Here is a 15,078-nt window from a genome sequence, read left to right as displayed (position 1 = left end):
AAAATCGTAAACATTGTCAAAAACCATGTTTACTACAGTTTTACTATAGTAACATCATGGATAATTTGTTGGACATGTACCATAACAAAAATATGGTTACTTCAGACATGGTTCCTGCAGTTTTACTATAGTGAAACCATGGTTAATTTTCGGAAGGGGTTGCCTACATTTACATTCACTTTACAAAATCGACAGTATATTTTTTGCATGGATTTATTAGCAGACATTTTAAATATTATTTTAAAGGGATGGTTTTGCCAAAAATGAAAATCCTCTCATCATATACTCAACCTTATGATCCCAGATGTGTATGACCAGAGATTTTCAGAAGAATATCTTAGCTCTGTATGTCAATACAATGCAAGCGAATGGTGACCAAAACTTTGAAGATCTTAAAATCACATAAAGGAAGCATAAAAGTAATTATACAACTCCAGTGGTTTAATATATGTCTTCAGAAGCTTTATGATAGGTGTAGGTGAGAAACAGATAATTATTTTAGTCTTTTTATTTTTTTTTCTATGAATCTCCACTTTCAGAATGTGAAAGTAGAGATTTATAATAAAAAGGATTCAAATTTTGATCCGTTTCTCACCCAAAGTGATGGCAACATTTCAGAAGACATATCTGGAGTATGGATCACATTTATGCTGCCTTTGTGATTTTTGGGGCTTCAAAGTTCTGGTCACCATTCACTTGCATTATAGTAACATATAAAGCTGAAATGTTCTTCTAAAATTAATCGTTTGTGTTCAGCAGAAAAAGTCATACACATCTAGGATGGTATGAGGGTGAGTAAATGGTGAGACAAATTTAATTTTGGGGGTAATTTGCCTTTAAGCTACTTTAATACCACAACACAAATCAATGATTTTCCTTATGTAAATAGAACTACATAAGCAAATAAATTTGCTCAGTCTAAATTTTTATGTCAGTTCTCTTCTATGTTTTCACTTTGAGATCTTAGACTCATTAGACATACATTTCGCTTATAATTTTTGCCTTTCACCAAGTACGCCTCAGTGCTTCTAAAACTGTCTTTCAAACTAATATTTTCTAGAAGACAAAATTTGAAGCCAAATCAAAATATTTAGTCACCACAGAAGCAGCAGTAATTTTATCTGCAGACAGGAGAGAAAAAGAAATTCTCCAGGGGCCATAATCATCATGTCAAGAATAGTGATGGTGATATAGGGAGAGGCACAGAGCTCTTGGGGATTTCAATGTTAACATTGCCATCAGCACAATTCAACCACTAATGTTATTCACTCAACTTCAGTTGCATCAGGAACTGAGCATACATGCAAAATAGCCAGTCGCTTACATGAACAGGCCTGATGAGAATAGTACCATGTCATTTCAAAGGGATTTGGGAAGAAAAAATACACAGCAATTCCTCCCTTGAGGGCTTATCATAACTGGATATTATGATGAAACCTCCTGCAATATGGTGTCTTCATTGTTTCCCTAGAAACATAAGATATTTGCTCGAAATCAAGCAAAACGCAAAATTACGAGGACCACAGGTCTCAGGTTTAACACACTTTATTCCTAAAACATTGGCTGCACCATCCATAGCGGCACACAATTTTATGTACACATTTATATACACACACAATTCTCTAAATCTGTGATATAAAATATATAATCCGACAATGTACCTCTTGTCCTCTTATTTGAACACATTAAATTGCTGTACAGGAATTTCTGTAGCTACATCCTATCTTAATGTCCCCACCACACAAAGGTAAGAACGGGAGCTCCTGTATATTTTATCTGTACACTGTAAGAGTAAAAATCGTGGAGAAAATATTTCTCTAAATATTCTTCTAAAAGCAACCTACAGCAAATTCACTTGTCGGTTCTGTAATTAAGACAATTACATACATGACAAATCATTTTTATTTCATTAGGAAGGCAATATGCAGCTTCCTGTGTTTATATAATATAAAAGATTAAGAAATTACACATTTAAAAACGTAGAATAAATAAGATATATGCAGGCATTTCGACTGGATAAAGGCCAAATTAATTGAGATTGACTGGTTCCGTTTCCTCCAGTTGTTATGAGATGGACACTTGGCATAAACTGGGTAGCCTGTCATTGTCTTAAGTGCGCTGTCTGACTGAAGCGGATTTGTCCATCTGTGTCCACAGTGGGGAGGCCTACGACGGCAGTGCAGTGATGTGGTGTTTCATTGGGGTCTGTTCTGAGAAACATTGGCAACAGAACCCCTTGTTAGTTAGAGCATGTTCATGATGAAATTGTACATTTGGTTGAGCACAACAAAGTGCACAGGCAGACAAGAGCGCCGGTCCTGAGTTGCTGGGTCACAGGTCAGCCATGAGAGGGCGTTGTACTGCTCCAGCACAAATCTGCAAAAACAAAAACAGTTTTTTTATTAACAGAAAGGAAGATCTTTTCAGACAGATTGTGATGGACACATTTGCTGTTATGTTGAAAGAGATGAGAGCAAAATACGATCACTATAAAAGTTCAATTTTGAGATTACAAATGTTTAATGCTGTTAAAGATGAAGTATACAATAGTTTTTGTAGCAGCTATCAATAGATTAAAAAAAAAATACACACACACACACACACCCACACTTTAGCCTATTGATAGCTGCAACAAAAACAATATACTCTATAATAGACTGATGATACCTGAGCACATCTGAGGTATGGCTGGAGTCCAGAGGGTGGGAGTGTTTACTGTGATAAAACTCATCTGACTGCAATGAGGAAACATTAAGGTGCAGAGAAGCCTGACAGGGAGACAGACAGAAGCATTCATTATATATGACCTTTACAGCTCTGTTTGATAGATTAGATTAGCTTTATTGTCCAAAACAGATTTTATAATGTCACCTGTAATGTAATCTTTCTGAAGGGGAACTAATTATTATTACAGAGAGGATGTTTTCAGAAAAAATGTGTAGCTTACCTTCAGGAAGAGTGGACACTGGCTCTTTGCTTGTGGGCAGGAGGACCAGAACCAGTCAGGGAGTGGGCCTGCTTGAGCCGTGGACACAAAGTAGCCGAGAGCCATAGGCTGCTGCAGGATGTTGGGGGACTCGTCGTGAGATTCCATCCTGTCTGTGCTCTGGCCCTGTGGATGGGAAAAAGATGATGAATGGGTAAATGTGTAGACCATGATCCAGATTTCCCATCCTTTATAAAGGTGATGCAATTTTAATGTAATGCAAATATACATTCTCCAAGCCCACTTTAATAGGTAGAGACAACTATAAGTTAGCCATTCATAGGCTGATCTCCCAATAAGTATAAACACTGTGACTCTGAGGTGCTATCAAGAATTCTAACTAGTTTGACCCAGCAACAATAGCTCAAGCAATGGCTTGAGTTCGGTCGGGGCAGGACCAACCAATGGGGAACGGTTGATTTTGATAGTTGCAATTATTGTATTCAAATCTTTGCATGAGGCCAGAGTGCATCAGTTTACCTTGATGCCGTCTCCTCCGTGGTGGTAATGTGAACCTGGCGAATGCACTGGGGAGGTGGTGGGAGAGTTGGGTAGTATGTTTATGAGATCAGGATCAACCAGGTCATTCTCTGACAGCAGGTCCAATATCCCGTCCATGCCCCCCATTCCATCTGTGGCATCTGTGATCAAAATGAGAACAAAAGACCAATTTATTAGTCTACTGTAAACACATTATTAAAGATATTGAAGATTAAATGACAGAATACAGCTAGATGTGCTTGGAGTGGTTTGGAAAGTGTCTGACCATTGATGGGATTGAAGGCCTGAAGGCCGGCAGAGGTGGGGAATACTAGGATGTGAGTGCAGGAGGTGTCCTGAGGAGTGTTTAACTGGGATGTTTGCATGTTCAGGGTGGTGCTGCGGCCAAACACAGAGCCCGTGGACACGGAGTCTAAAAAGAAACAGAGAGAGGGGTAATCATGACTTGGTTTTTGTTATTTAACTGAACTTGCATCAAACATTTATAATGACTTTGCTTTTGGACAAACATGTATAAAAATATCTGAAATTACATGCACATTACTGATCCGAAACCTTTCCTTTGAGTGAAATTTCGACATAAATTACCAGGCATGATGACAAAGGAAGCCTGGGGCTCCATGGCAACTAGACAAGTACTGAGGATGCTGGGACTGTCAGAGGCAGAGATCCCACACATTCGGCAGATCTCCTTCAGTCTTCTGCTGAGAGACTGCAGGTTCCTTCTACTCAGCAAAATACTCCAATCTGATTGGAGCAAAAACAGCACTTAGATCAAGGCTTCAAACCAATATAACAAAATTAAAGTAAAAAGAAACTTACCTTGTAACTCCCCATGACCTATCCTTCCAAGCCGGCCAATCACGATTCGCCAAGGCAGTGAGGTCATCTGTACAAGACCCAGGCACCATTCCCACAGTTTCTGAAGGGCCAGTCGCCGTGCAGAGCCCTTTTTCCGGCGAGCTCTGTGTGAAAATGCACAAAAATCAGTCACACAGAGAGGCCGGGGCTTGAGCATAAACGAAGCCGATCAAAAATCAACTCCGAGCACTCACCGGTTAGGTACGTCAATGCTGATGGTGCAGGTTTCCAGCAGCTCTCCATACTGGTCAGTGCATGAGGCCAAAAGCCATCTCTGGTCATGTGACAGGCAATAGGCCACAAACAGTACATTGTATTTCTGCGATGCTTCTCCGAAAGTCTCTCCCAACTCTGTTTGCTTGTCTTTAACTGGAGCCAGGACGAATGGTGGAGCGTAGAGATGTAAACACTCTGGTCTCTGTGAAGAAAGGGAACAAGAGATAAATATTAGGCTATATCACCACATTCAGTGAATCTCACATAAATATATCCAGGTCATATTTAACCTTATATTCAAAAGGAGAAAAAAATTGTGTTTTGCATTGAGAAAATTAAGCCTAGTTTTAGAACCATTAACATGTTTTTGCACTGTGTCATTTTCATGATAATTAGGCATATCTTCCCACTTATTTCTCATTACCATAAAAGTGTCTGTTTTACTTGCAGTTTTCCCACTCTTTTCAAGGCACAGTTTTCCAGGACATTTTATGTGCCCAACGGGTGTAATATTTAAGCGAAAACACACAAGAGGGCATGTATATTGTGGTTATTCTGTATTTTAATAAAATTTTATTATTAAAATAGTGTCTCAGTTAAAATGATTAAAACTTTAATCAAATGAAAATGTAATTGTTGAAATTTTTCAACACTGCATTATTTTTTAGCAAATAAAGTGCTTTTATACAAGATCCTCACAGCACAATCCAAACAAAATTGTTGTTTTCACATTTATGTATTTGACTGTTATCGTGTTTTTGTGCATATAACAAAATTGTTAGCAACACAGTCAAACGGTTTTATTTTACTAAAATATTTTCCAGGATAATTCATGTTTTTTCAGGACATTTTGGTATTTTTCACTTTGCCATGACTAGAAAACTGCATTGCAAAATTCCAGGTTTTTTAGGACGTGTTGGAACCCAGATTTGTAATGTAGAGGATGTTTTACTTTTGAATGATGGTTCTCATTAGATTCTCATAACTGTAATACAGTAATGAAAATCATCCTGTCTGGACATATAAATATATAACATAAAATCAGCATAAATGAAAGGCAGTACATCTTATACTACCAGGGTGTACAAATCCTTTATTTCCCCTGCGTTAAGGTAATGTGAATTGGGGGGAGGGTGCTTCATTGTCAAGAAAATAATGCCACAATACAAGAAATCTTTATGGTACTTAAACAGGCTTCACTGTCTTTATGCAAAAATAAGTTCTTATTTTTCTTTGCTTTTGCAGTGAACTTGACAGGTTTTCCGTGTTTCACGCAATTAACTCAAGACAAATTATGTTCAAAGTCTGTATGGCCTCAGGTGGCCTAATAATTGCCAGTTATAATAACTTTATGTACCTCTGGGCTCTGTAGTGCAGTGTCAATGGCCAGGCCAGGGCCAAAGCCTGTTAGCGTTTTGACATTAGTGGAGGTTGGCAGACGCCGTCTGCACTGAGTGTAAACTGAGAATGCCAGAGACTTCAGATGCTGTGCGTATATGTGGCGCTCCTCACTCCAGACCGGCTGTAGCAAGTACTGGCTGGGTATTATCTGGTAGAAAATAATGCACGATGTTTAGATCCAAGCAACACTTGAGTTTCTAAATGCTAGACTTATAATGCTTAACTGTCAGATTTATTGTCTTACTTGCACATATACAGCGTTCCTGATGTGTGGAGGGAGAAACTGAAGCGTCTCCAGATAACAGTGCAGGAGACCCATAGTCCACACACTGGAACTGGTGGTCCTTGTCTCCTCATCGCTGAAGGGGTTTACAATGTAGATCACTATAGCAGGTGGATAGGTAACAGCATGGGAGTCTCCATCAGTTGGCACACCCACCTTCTCCCTTTCCATTGTGCTGTGAAGCAGACAATTCACAGATCAGAGGTTGACAATATGGGTTTTATAATGGCAAATAATCAGGCATAATCATCGGCAGATACTGATAATCACAAAAGGGAAAATGTTTAGCTGTTTATGGGGTAAAATGAAAACTGTACCTCTCTGCAGGCTCAGATTGCACCTGAGGTTGACTGATGGCTGACGTGCCATCCGCCAGAGTCCCTGTGCTCTGAATGGTGCTCTGCTGGTTGGACTGCAAGCCCTGAGCCCCAAAGGGAGGGATGGAATTGGGTTTGACAGAAGGCAAGGTGCCCATGCCCTGAGAGCTGGAAGAGGAAGTTGATGTGGTGTTTGTAGTTGGGTTAGTGTTGGTGGTGCTGTTAGTAGTGGGGGTGATGTTCAAAGTAGCTGTGACAGGGTTACAGGAGCTGGCAGATTGTGATGAGCTGGTAGGGTTTCGCTGGGAAAGCAGCGAGCTATCCAAAGACTGGGATGCCAGACAAGAAGCTAAAGAGAGAGAAGGAAGTATTAGAGAATCTACAAGTTTACATTATTCCACCCTCATCCATTCTGTTCCTTGGGCCATCACCATATAGCTGTTCAGCCGTGACGTCAATTTGTAAGCGAACACGTAAGTCTAATTCACCATGGGTTCCCTCTGGATTTTTTTTATGGGTTTTTATAATGGTGTTTTTGAACTTATGAGTAAAATAAGGTCTGTGGTAAACATTACTTCATGATACATGGACGTTTTATTATACAACATAAATGACACACAGTCTTACATCAAACGTGAATTTTGAAGCCACCATACGTTAAAAAAAAGTATGTAATTCAACACGGCTTTAAAATTCACGTTTGAGGTATGACTATGTAATTTATGCTGTAGAACAAAACGTCCACATATAGTCAAGTAATGTTTACCACAGACCTTATTTTTCCTCATAAATTCAAAAACCCCATTATAAAAACTCATAGGAAAATCCCGGCAAATTCTCTTCCGGGTTTTTTGACTACAAGCTGAACAGCTCTATTGTGTCTTTGTATAACGCACTTAATCCCAGTTTGGACCAGGATGTCCCTGTAACAACAGACTTTCAGCCATTTTCGTGGTTCCTGCTGGTGCGCGGGGTTGTGCTGCCCTCCACCGGCCTGCTGCAATATCTCACCCGGCCTGCCTACCTACCTAGTGCCGTTTGTGGTGGGGTTGCTGCAAACGATGCACCTGCGTTCTCTGACTTCGTGGTGTGGTGGTCTTCATCATATGTTCCCATTCGCCATTTGGTGTCCTGGAGTTTGCACTCATTTCGGCTCTGTGGCATGGAAGATGCAGTTCGATGCGGGATGCTTGGTGCCCTCCACTCAACGAGGGACTATTCTGGTTATGTAATTTACGTACTGCACATTTCGGTTGAACGGTTCAGCCAGACGTGCAAATCCACATTTTCCCTCCGAACTGTACATTTGACTGGAACAGTCAATTGTTGTTAAATGTAAAGCGCTTTGAGCTTGGTAAAAGCACTTTATAAATTAAACCTATTATTATGAAGCTTATGCGTGGCACTAGTGGCACCAAATGTAATTGCAATATGTTTGAGATCAGGACTGACATAACAGTCATTTTCTTTTTGCAATTCTGTTTGATGCCACTAGTGGCACAGAAGAACATACTTCACCTTTAGCTTCTGCATGACACCAGATAACAAACACAACTTCGCTTTGTTCTGTAAACATACCCAAGTCATTTCGGCACACTTGAGCGTAGAGTCTGAGCTTGCTGAAAGCTTCACTGCTGTTGTTGGAATTCGGGAGCCAGTCACTGAGAGGCTGATCTGCGAGAGGCTTGGATCCAGTATCACTCACGGTCACAATGCCATCAGCATAAGACTTTGCAATAGGCCTGTGCTGACCGAGTCGACAGGACTGCAGAGAATAAAATAAAAAACCATCTCTCAATGTTCATAAAAAATCATAATGTGCAATTTTTGTTCATGAGTGTGAGTTCAGAGAAGCCAGTGTTCCAACCTCATATACAGCAGTCAAATCTCTGAAAAAAATCCTGGCTCCATTAAGCAGGGCTTCGTTGTCGGGACACAACACCATATATCCAATGTCCCGCTGGGAGCTGTAGGGGTCAAGCAAAAGCTTCTCCCAGTAAGGCAGAGCGAAAGGAGATAGCACCACAAAGTCATACTCATAACCCACCAGTAAGGTGGGGATAGGTAGAGGCTCTGGAGATTCATCAGTGCCTAAGAGAAGAGAATTGTGTTATATATAGCTATATAGATCCTAGACAAAGTCTGAACATGAGTAAATAATAATCAAGTTGGCGTTTATCTATTTAAGCCTACCATACGTTCCCCTGCCAGCCATTTTGTGAAACTGCTGCCAGGTGAGGGGGCCCTGGACCCCCCATGATCGAACAGACCTCTTCTTCTGAATGGCATCCTGTAGTACAGGTTGCAGAGACAGCAGCATCCTCAGCACATCCTGGGAGAACAGCATGCTCATATCGATAGCTGAAAAGAGAACAAGGGTAATGTTTTAGGAGCAAAGCAGAGAAATGTCATCCAACAGATTGCAAAACACTGTAAAAAACAAAACAATGAATAGCTGGATTGTCTGTAAGGATAGGAACATACTCCATGCGCAAGCACATGTAACGCAGATGCTAAATTCTTGGCTAAAGTAAGCTCGCAGTCCCATTATAAATACTTAATGTGGACAAACCGAAGTACTCAAGGGGGCAATACATTTTGTCTGTGGCTGTAAAAGGAGCACTCAGAATTTATTTTATTTTATATTTTTATCCCCATTTCTCCCCTTTATTGGAATGCCTAATTCCCACTACTAACTAGGTCCTCGTGGTGGCACAGTTACTCACCTCAATCCGGGTGGCAGAGGACAAGTCTCAGTTGCCTCCACTTCCGAGAAAGTCAATCTGCCCCCCTTATCACGTGGCTTGCTGTGCATGACACCTCGGAAACTCAAAGCATGTGTAGGCTCATGCTACACTCCGCGATCCACACACAACTTACCAGGCGCCCATTGAGAGAGAACCACTTAATCGTGACCACGAGGAGATTTCCCCATGCTACTCTACCCTCCCAAGCAACCGGACCAATTTGGTTGCTTAGGAGACCTGGCTGCAGTCACTCAGCACACCAATAACGTTAAAGAGACAGTAGTAGGAATGCCCACTAGTGACATGCAGTACAGAGTCTAGCCACATCCAGCGACAACTATCTACGTTTACATGCACACCAATACTCTAATTATTGCAATAATCAGAGTATAAGTAATAATCAGATATTTACATGATTTGGGCAAACCTCTTCAATCCCATTCACATGCTTCTTCCCATTACTCTGATTTTCCTTTTGGCAACACACATACATACATACATATATACATATATATATATAAATAATGTTGCCAAAAGGAAAATATGTTTCCTTTTGGCTGAGGGGCTGTATATTCTGCAGTGGGAGCACCACAGCTGGAAAACGGAGCAAGGAACTTGAGTTGAAGAAATGCAAAAGAAGCATTTACATGCCTATATAAAGCACTTAAAATAGTATTGCCTTATTGGCCACATTTACATGCCTCCCTCATAATGCAATTATAATGCTATTGTTGCTGGTGGTGTAAACAGGGCTTTAGAGAAAAATTTAAGTATTCTACATTCATGAGCACCGCCATGTTGAGATTATATGACCAACCGAATATTACTAATTTTATTTTAATAATCCCCTGTAATTGGACGCTTTTACTCATGGAATAAATCACAAAGGAGTCCAAATTGTGCAATTTTAACTGAATGGCAGAGTCCAAAATATTGAAACGATGATACATCGTCATGTTCTCCTCGCTGATGAGTGAATCGACGCAGCTACGTCTGTATCAATACTATGCAGCAAACTGAAATTTAGAGTGTAGCCTTTCACATGATGTAAATTGGTTGTTTCAATTATCTGAGCAGTATTAGACCATCACATTTTAAATAGCTCAAGTAACTAGAAGTGTTTTCTGCACACATATTTGCATAGTGTCTCTCTGTCCTACTAGCAAAAATTTGACAAGCATTCAACAAAATGGAGTTGGAATCCAAAAACGTATTAAATATTAAGAGTTTGCCTTACCATTTCGTTTGGCCCAGTGGTGTAATGAAGAGCTCTTGACTAGTGTCTCATCAACCTTTCCTCCAGACATGTTGTCCATAAACTGTCTGCCGTGCTCCAGAGCCAAGTAGCAGTCACTGTAACAGTCCCTCTCCTCAAGGCGCATGGGGAGCTTATGGCTGATACCCATATGCTCTGGCCTGATGATGGGGGTGAAAGGGTTAGTGCACAGGTCTTGCAGCAGAAGGACTAGATCATCCGGGACCTGCTCTTTAAGGAACACCCTTCTCTGCAGCGAGGCTGCACGCACAGCCTCAAAGTGTTTCTCTGCCTCTCGTCCGGCATCTGAGCCCAGCCCCACAATTTCCAACTCATCTTCCAGGAAGAGGCCGGCGCCATTTCCATAGCGGCGGTTCATGACGGCACTAAAACCGCAGGAGCAAGGGTCCATGCAGGAGTATTGCAAGTCCATGTTGGGGTCGCTGATGTAGACACCCACATCGGCCCCTTTGATGTTCATGTTGCAGACGCAGATACAACAGCTGTCAAAGTTACAGTCCTTGAAGAGATTCATAACCGACTCAGAGAGGATGAGTGTGACGTATAGGCTGTGTGCCTCCGGGATAGAGGGCACGGTATCCGGCTCCACCGAATTTAGGGGTCGGCATGTAGAGGCCGTGGAGGCGGGAGAATAGAGGTCAGAGTTCTCGTATTTTAGTGAGCCTTGGACGCTGGCGGGGCCTCGGGGTGTACGAGGGGTCCTGGGAGTTCGTGGTGTCGGGGCAGAAAATCGGGGAGTAGCTGGGGAGGGCAGTATGCCAGCGCCGCTGTTACTGGGTGGGGCGCTGTTGGACATAAAGGTGTTGTGTGTCTGAGGGGTGCAGCTCTGGTCCTGTTCAATTGCACTTCCCACACTAGGTATGTTGCTGCAAATAAAAAAGAAAGAGTCACATCTAGTGGCTAAAATATCAAACCAAGTGGCATGTATTTAAAGAAAATAGCAGAAATACACCTTTCTAGCAAAACTTGTAAAAAAAAGAAGTTTCTTTTGAGGTATGACTTGAAAACTGTAAACACTGTGAATCTGTAACTATAAAAATTCCTTTGTTTTAAGCGACCCTTTTAGACCCGCCCCAACAACATTACACAACCAATGGCGAGTTGAGGGAGGGACTATATCTTTTTTTAATCAAAGACAGGCGGAGGGTGTATTCAGGAAGCTGCTTTGAAAATAATGTTTATTTTTGCAATTCCATTTAGTTTAGCAGAAATAACATCAGCTTTAAATTATAAAACAGTAGATATAATGTGTGAATTATTTGTGTGGTTACTCTGCGGTGACACTGGTATGAACTACAGGGGGACTGACTTCACACATCCACTAAAAATTACCTTGGGACCAGTTGATTAAAGTAACTGAAAAAATGGCAGAGAAATGTGAAGTTGGTTTTGAGAAAGGTCTATATCCATTTTGTTTCTTATGCAATTATACTCCTACATTACAACAACTCCATAAGTGTCGTTTACGTGTCCAAATTCTAAGACAAAATCTTAAATAACTTACAAAAAAACATCCCTGCATTAAACAGGTAAAACTATTAATAGTTCAATATGCCTGGCATTAATGCTGTGGACACATTCCTCAATTAAGACTGTACTATAATTAAAATGTAATGGCTCTTTTAGGCTGACAGCTGCTTGGACCACAAAACAGCAGACAAGAGAGTGTTCTGCGCTTGTAAAAAAACTGACCCACTTACTTAAACCACCACCGGCTAAATTTGTAAGACTCCCCTCCTAAATTTGGTTAATAAATCTTTTTAGAAGCCTTTTAGGACTCTATACATAACTGTAAACCAATGAGAGCTTGAATTAATCCATGCTTGTGTCTACTGCTAGTGGTCAACCATTACAGGTTCTTCAGTAGACGATACAGATACGATAACAAGACAGCAGAGTGTCAGAGGCCAATATAATGCTGATATTTAAGAATTTAATTAAATAAAATAAGATTTATAACACAAAATGTAAACAACCACTTATTTTGCACCATATTTACTCAAACTACTCAAAAATGTGTTCTATACACACACACAAACACACACACACACACACACACATATATACATACATATATATTTATATTTACTAGGGCTGTTGATTTAACGCGTTAATTCAGTGCGATTAATTTTATAAAAAATAACGTTAAAAAAAATTAACGCAATTAAATCGCAATGCCCGCGGACCGTAATAAGGAAGATTCCTGAGAAATGCGAGTTTCTAGTACTACCCGTTTACTCCAGAGTGGTGAAGCTTCAGATGTACGGACAACGCACAGTTTATACAGTGAAAAAAACAACCCTTCAGCAGCAAAACAACACAAACATGCGTTCGTGTTCAAAACACTTGATGGAGCGCAAATCCGAACTAAGAGATCTCAAGTTGTGTTCTAAGTATTAAACTACATTTAACTTGACACAGTGACCTAAACATTTTATGTTTATGACACAACACACCAGAGACGCTATACAAGCATCTGTTTGACGCAGGTGTAAATTGACGGGTCCTTAAACAAGCACTCGTAATAAATATCAAAATGATTGACAAATTCACTTGTGAAATGGATTTCTGTGAACTGTATGCCAATGATTGACTTATGATCAATAATACGGTAGTGAACAATACATTGTATTCTAAAGCTGCTTTTTGTATTGTCTTATCAATGATGAACTCTTCTGCCACACGAATGTAATGCATTTTAATTATCTGGACACATACATATATATATACACATTTTTTTAATTATTTAAAAGATAACAATGTATAATTATTTCATCATAATATATTTAATATAGTTATATGAGGGCTTTCTCAGCAAATATTTGTATATGCGATTAACCGGGACACCGTGTAATTAATTCGATATATACACACACACACACACACACACACACACACAGTTGCACACTGTATTATGCGCACCCTGTTCACACACACAAACACACAAATATTAGGTAAATATTTTTTGTGTTTTATCACTGTATTGAGGAAAAACATGCAGTAATTATCTTTAATTCGAATTTTATTACATTAAACAATTTGAATGAACTTGGATACAATGGCTGATAGGAAGAATTTAAAATTAATTGTAATTTTTTAGATACATTTATCGAAATGGGGCCTGAGTTGGTTGGTTGCTTGCTTGGAGCCTGAGAAATTGTAAACCCAGCCCAGAGCGCAATTATAGGTTGTTGCCTTCAGAAAAACGCACCGTTTCTGTCAAATACAGAGGTGGTGGTGGTGTGCGCGTCAACTGTGCTTATCACGGACGTGATCGGCTTAACAGTTTAACCAAACGTTAATGCCCCCCCCCCATTAAAAAAACGAATAGAATCTGCGCGAATCACGTAATTGACCTATTTTGGATTCAAAACAGCGAATTTGATGAAAAGTGACTAGTTTGCAGGTATATTTTTCCAGTCTACATTGAGAATGTTTGAATGATGTATTCAATATGTATAACAACAACACAATAATTTGTGTGTTCTTAGTTAAAACAGATGGCATTTGTTCTTTATTGTAATGTACATGAAGATCAAACCAGATTTTAAGACAAATTTATACATAAATGCAGGTAATTCCAAAGGGTTCACATACTTACATTTTTTTTGCCACTGTAGATGTAGCACTAATTATGGTGGCTTTTTTTTACACACGAGTATGCAAAGATCTGCTGATTAATAACTATAACTAGAGAATAATGTATTTAAACAAACCAAGCTGTGAAACATCACTAAAAATCTGTTGGTGAGACAGAAGAATCCCCCACTCAAAAGGATAAATTCTTGGCTGGTGTACCTGTCCTTGTTGAGGAAGGTCATGCTTGCCATTGGCGGCATTATCTCCAATTTGCCGACTGTCCAGCTGGGCCGGTACACACACTCCTCTGGCACCTTGATGGGAAGTAGACACTGGCTGGGCAGTGTCTTCAGAGGGGCGTATAGGGAGCAGCCAATCAGTGCTTGGCAGGACTCAGGCTTAAACACGTAAGAGAAGTCCTGAAAACATGATAAAGAATAGTACAAAATGAGAAGAGTAACAAAATACGAAAATGCACTTCAAAATGCTGTGAATAACTGCAGGGAAATTATAGCAGTAATTAAGTTCTACCTTAATCTCTAATGGTTTGGGGCTGCAGAAACCCTCCTCCACTTCCATCTTGAAGTTACCACTGATGACTGTCCCATCCAGAAGAGACAGTCCGGCTGCTGACTCCATGTTGCTGTATTCTTTACTGCCCATGTTCATAGGGGAGTAACCCATGATGTGCTGCTCCAGAGATGGAGGGGTTGGGAACATATGGTCTGCAGAGCCTAGATCAACAAACAAGCACACTGAAAAAGGATTTTGGCACAATATATAGAAAATAGGTAACATATGCTCACTTTGCAATTAACAGTATCAGTCGATGGCAACTTGTGCAACACTACTGTATATAAATCCAAGAGCTACATGGCTTTTAATACAAGCAGTTATAGTAGTTATGCCAT

General features: G+C 40.2%; 1 protein-coding gene across 1 annotated transcript in view; it reads right to left on the bottom strand.

Annotated features, from left to right (window-relative positions):
• Nucleotides 1-1,535: 1,535 nt before the first annotated feature.
• Nucleotides 1,536-15,078, bottom strand: part of LOC127629985 (mediator of RNA polymerase II transcription subunit 13-like) — a 48,739-nt gene continuing 35,196 nt past the window's right edge. Inside the window, exons 14-30 of the mRNA XM_052107338.1 lie at nucleotides 14,699-14,901; nucleotides 14,387-14,586; nucleotides 10,550-11,454; nucleotides 8,759-8,926; nucleotides 8,433-8,656; nucleotides 8,144-8,330; nucleotides 6,566-6,914; nucleotides 6,210-6,423; nucleotides 5,922-6,113; nucleotides 4,543-4,766; nucleotides 4,310-4,452; nucleotides 4,076-4,234; nucleotides 3,753-3,899; nucleotides 3,467-3,627; nucleotides 2,948-3,112; nucleotides 2,668-2,768; nucleotides 1,536-2,376 (exon numbers count right to left, since the gene is read on the bottom strand). Coding sequence (XP_051963298.1) covers nucleotides 2,244-2,376; nucleotides 2,668-2,768; nucleotides 2,948-3,112; nucleotides 3,467-3,627; nucleotides 3,753-3,899; nucleotides 4,076-4,234; nucleotides 4,310-4,452; nucleotides 4,543-4,766; nucleotides 5,922-6,113; nucleotides 6,210-6,423; nucleotides 6,566-6,914; nucleotides 8,144-8,330; nucleotides 8,433-8,656; nucleotides 8,759-8,926; nucleotides 10,550-11,454; nucleotides 14,387-14,586; nucleotides 14,699-14,901 — 3,875 coding nt within the window. The 3' untranslated portion in view covers nucleotides 1,536-2,243. The remainder of the gene's footprint in view (nucleotides 2,377-2,667; nucleotides 2,769-2,947; nucleotides 3,113-3,466; nucleotides 3,628-3,752; nucleotides 3,900-4,075; nucleotides 4,235-4,309; nucleotides 4,453-4,542; nucleotides 4,767-5,921; nucleotides 6,114-6,209; nucleotides 6,424-6,565; nucleotides 6,915-8,143; nucleotides 8,331-8,432; nucleotides 8,657-8,758; nucleotides 8,927-10,549; nucleotides 11,455-14,386; nucleotides 14,587-14,698; nucleotides 14,902-15,078) is intronic.

This window comes from Xyrauchen texanus, chromosome 36, assembly GCF_025860055.1.
Source record: "Xyrauchen texanus isolate HMW12.3.18 chromosome 36, RBS_HiC_50CHRs, whole genome shotgun sequence".
NCBI classification, from domain to species: Eukaryota; Metazoa; Chordata; class Actinopteri; order Cypriniformes; family Catostomidae; genus Xyrauchen; species Xyrauchen texanus.
This window is presented reverse-complemented; position numbering and strand designations above follow the sequence as displayed.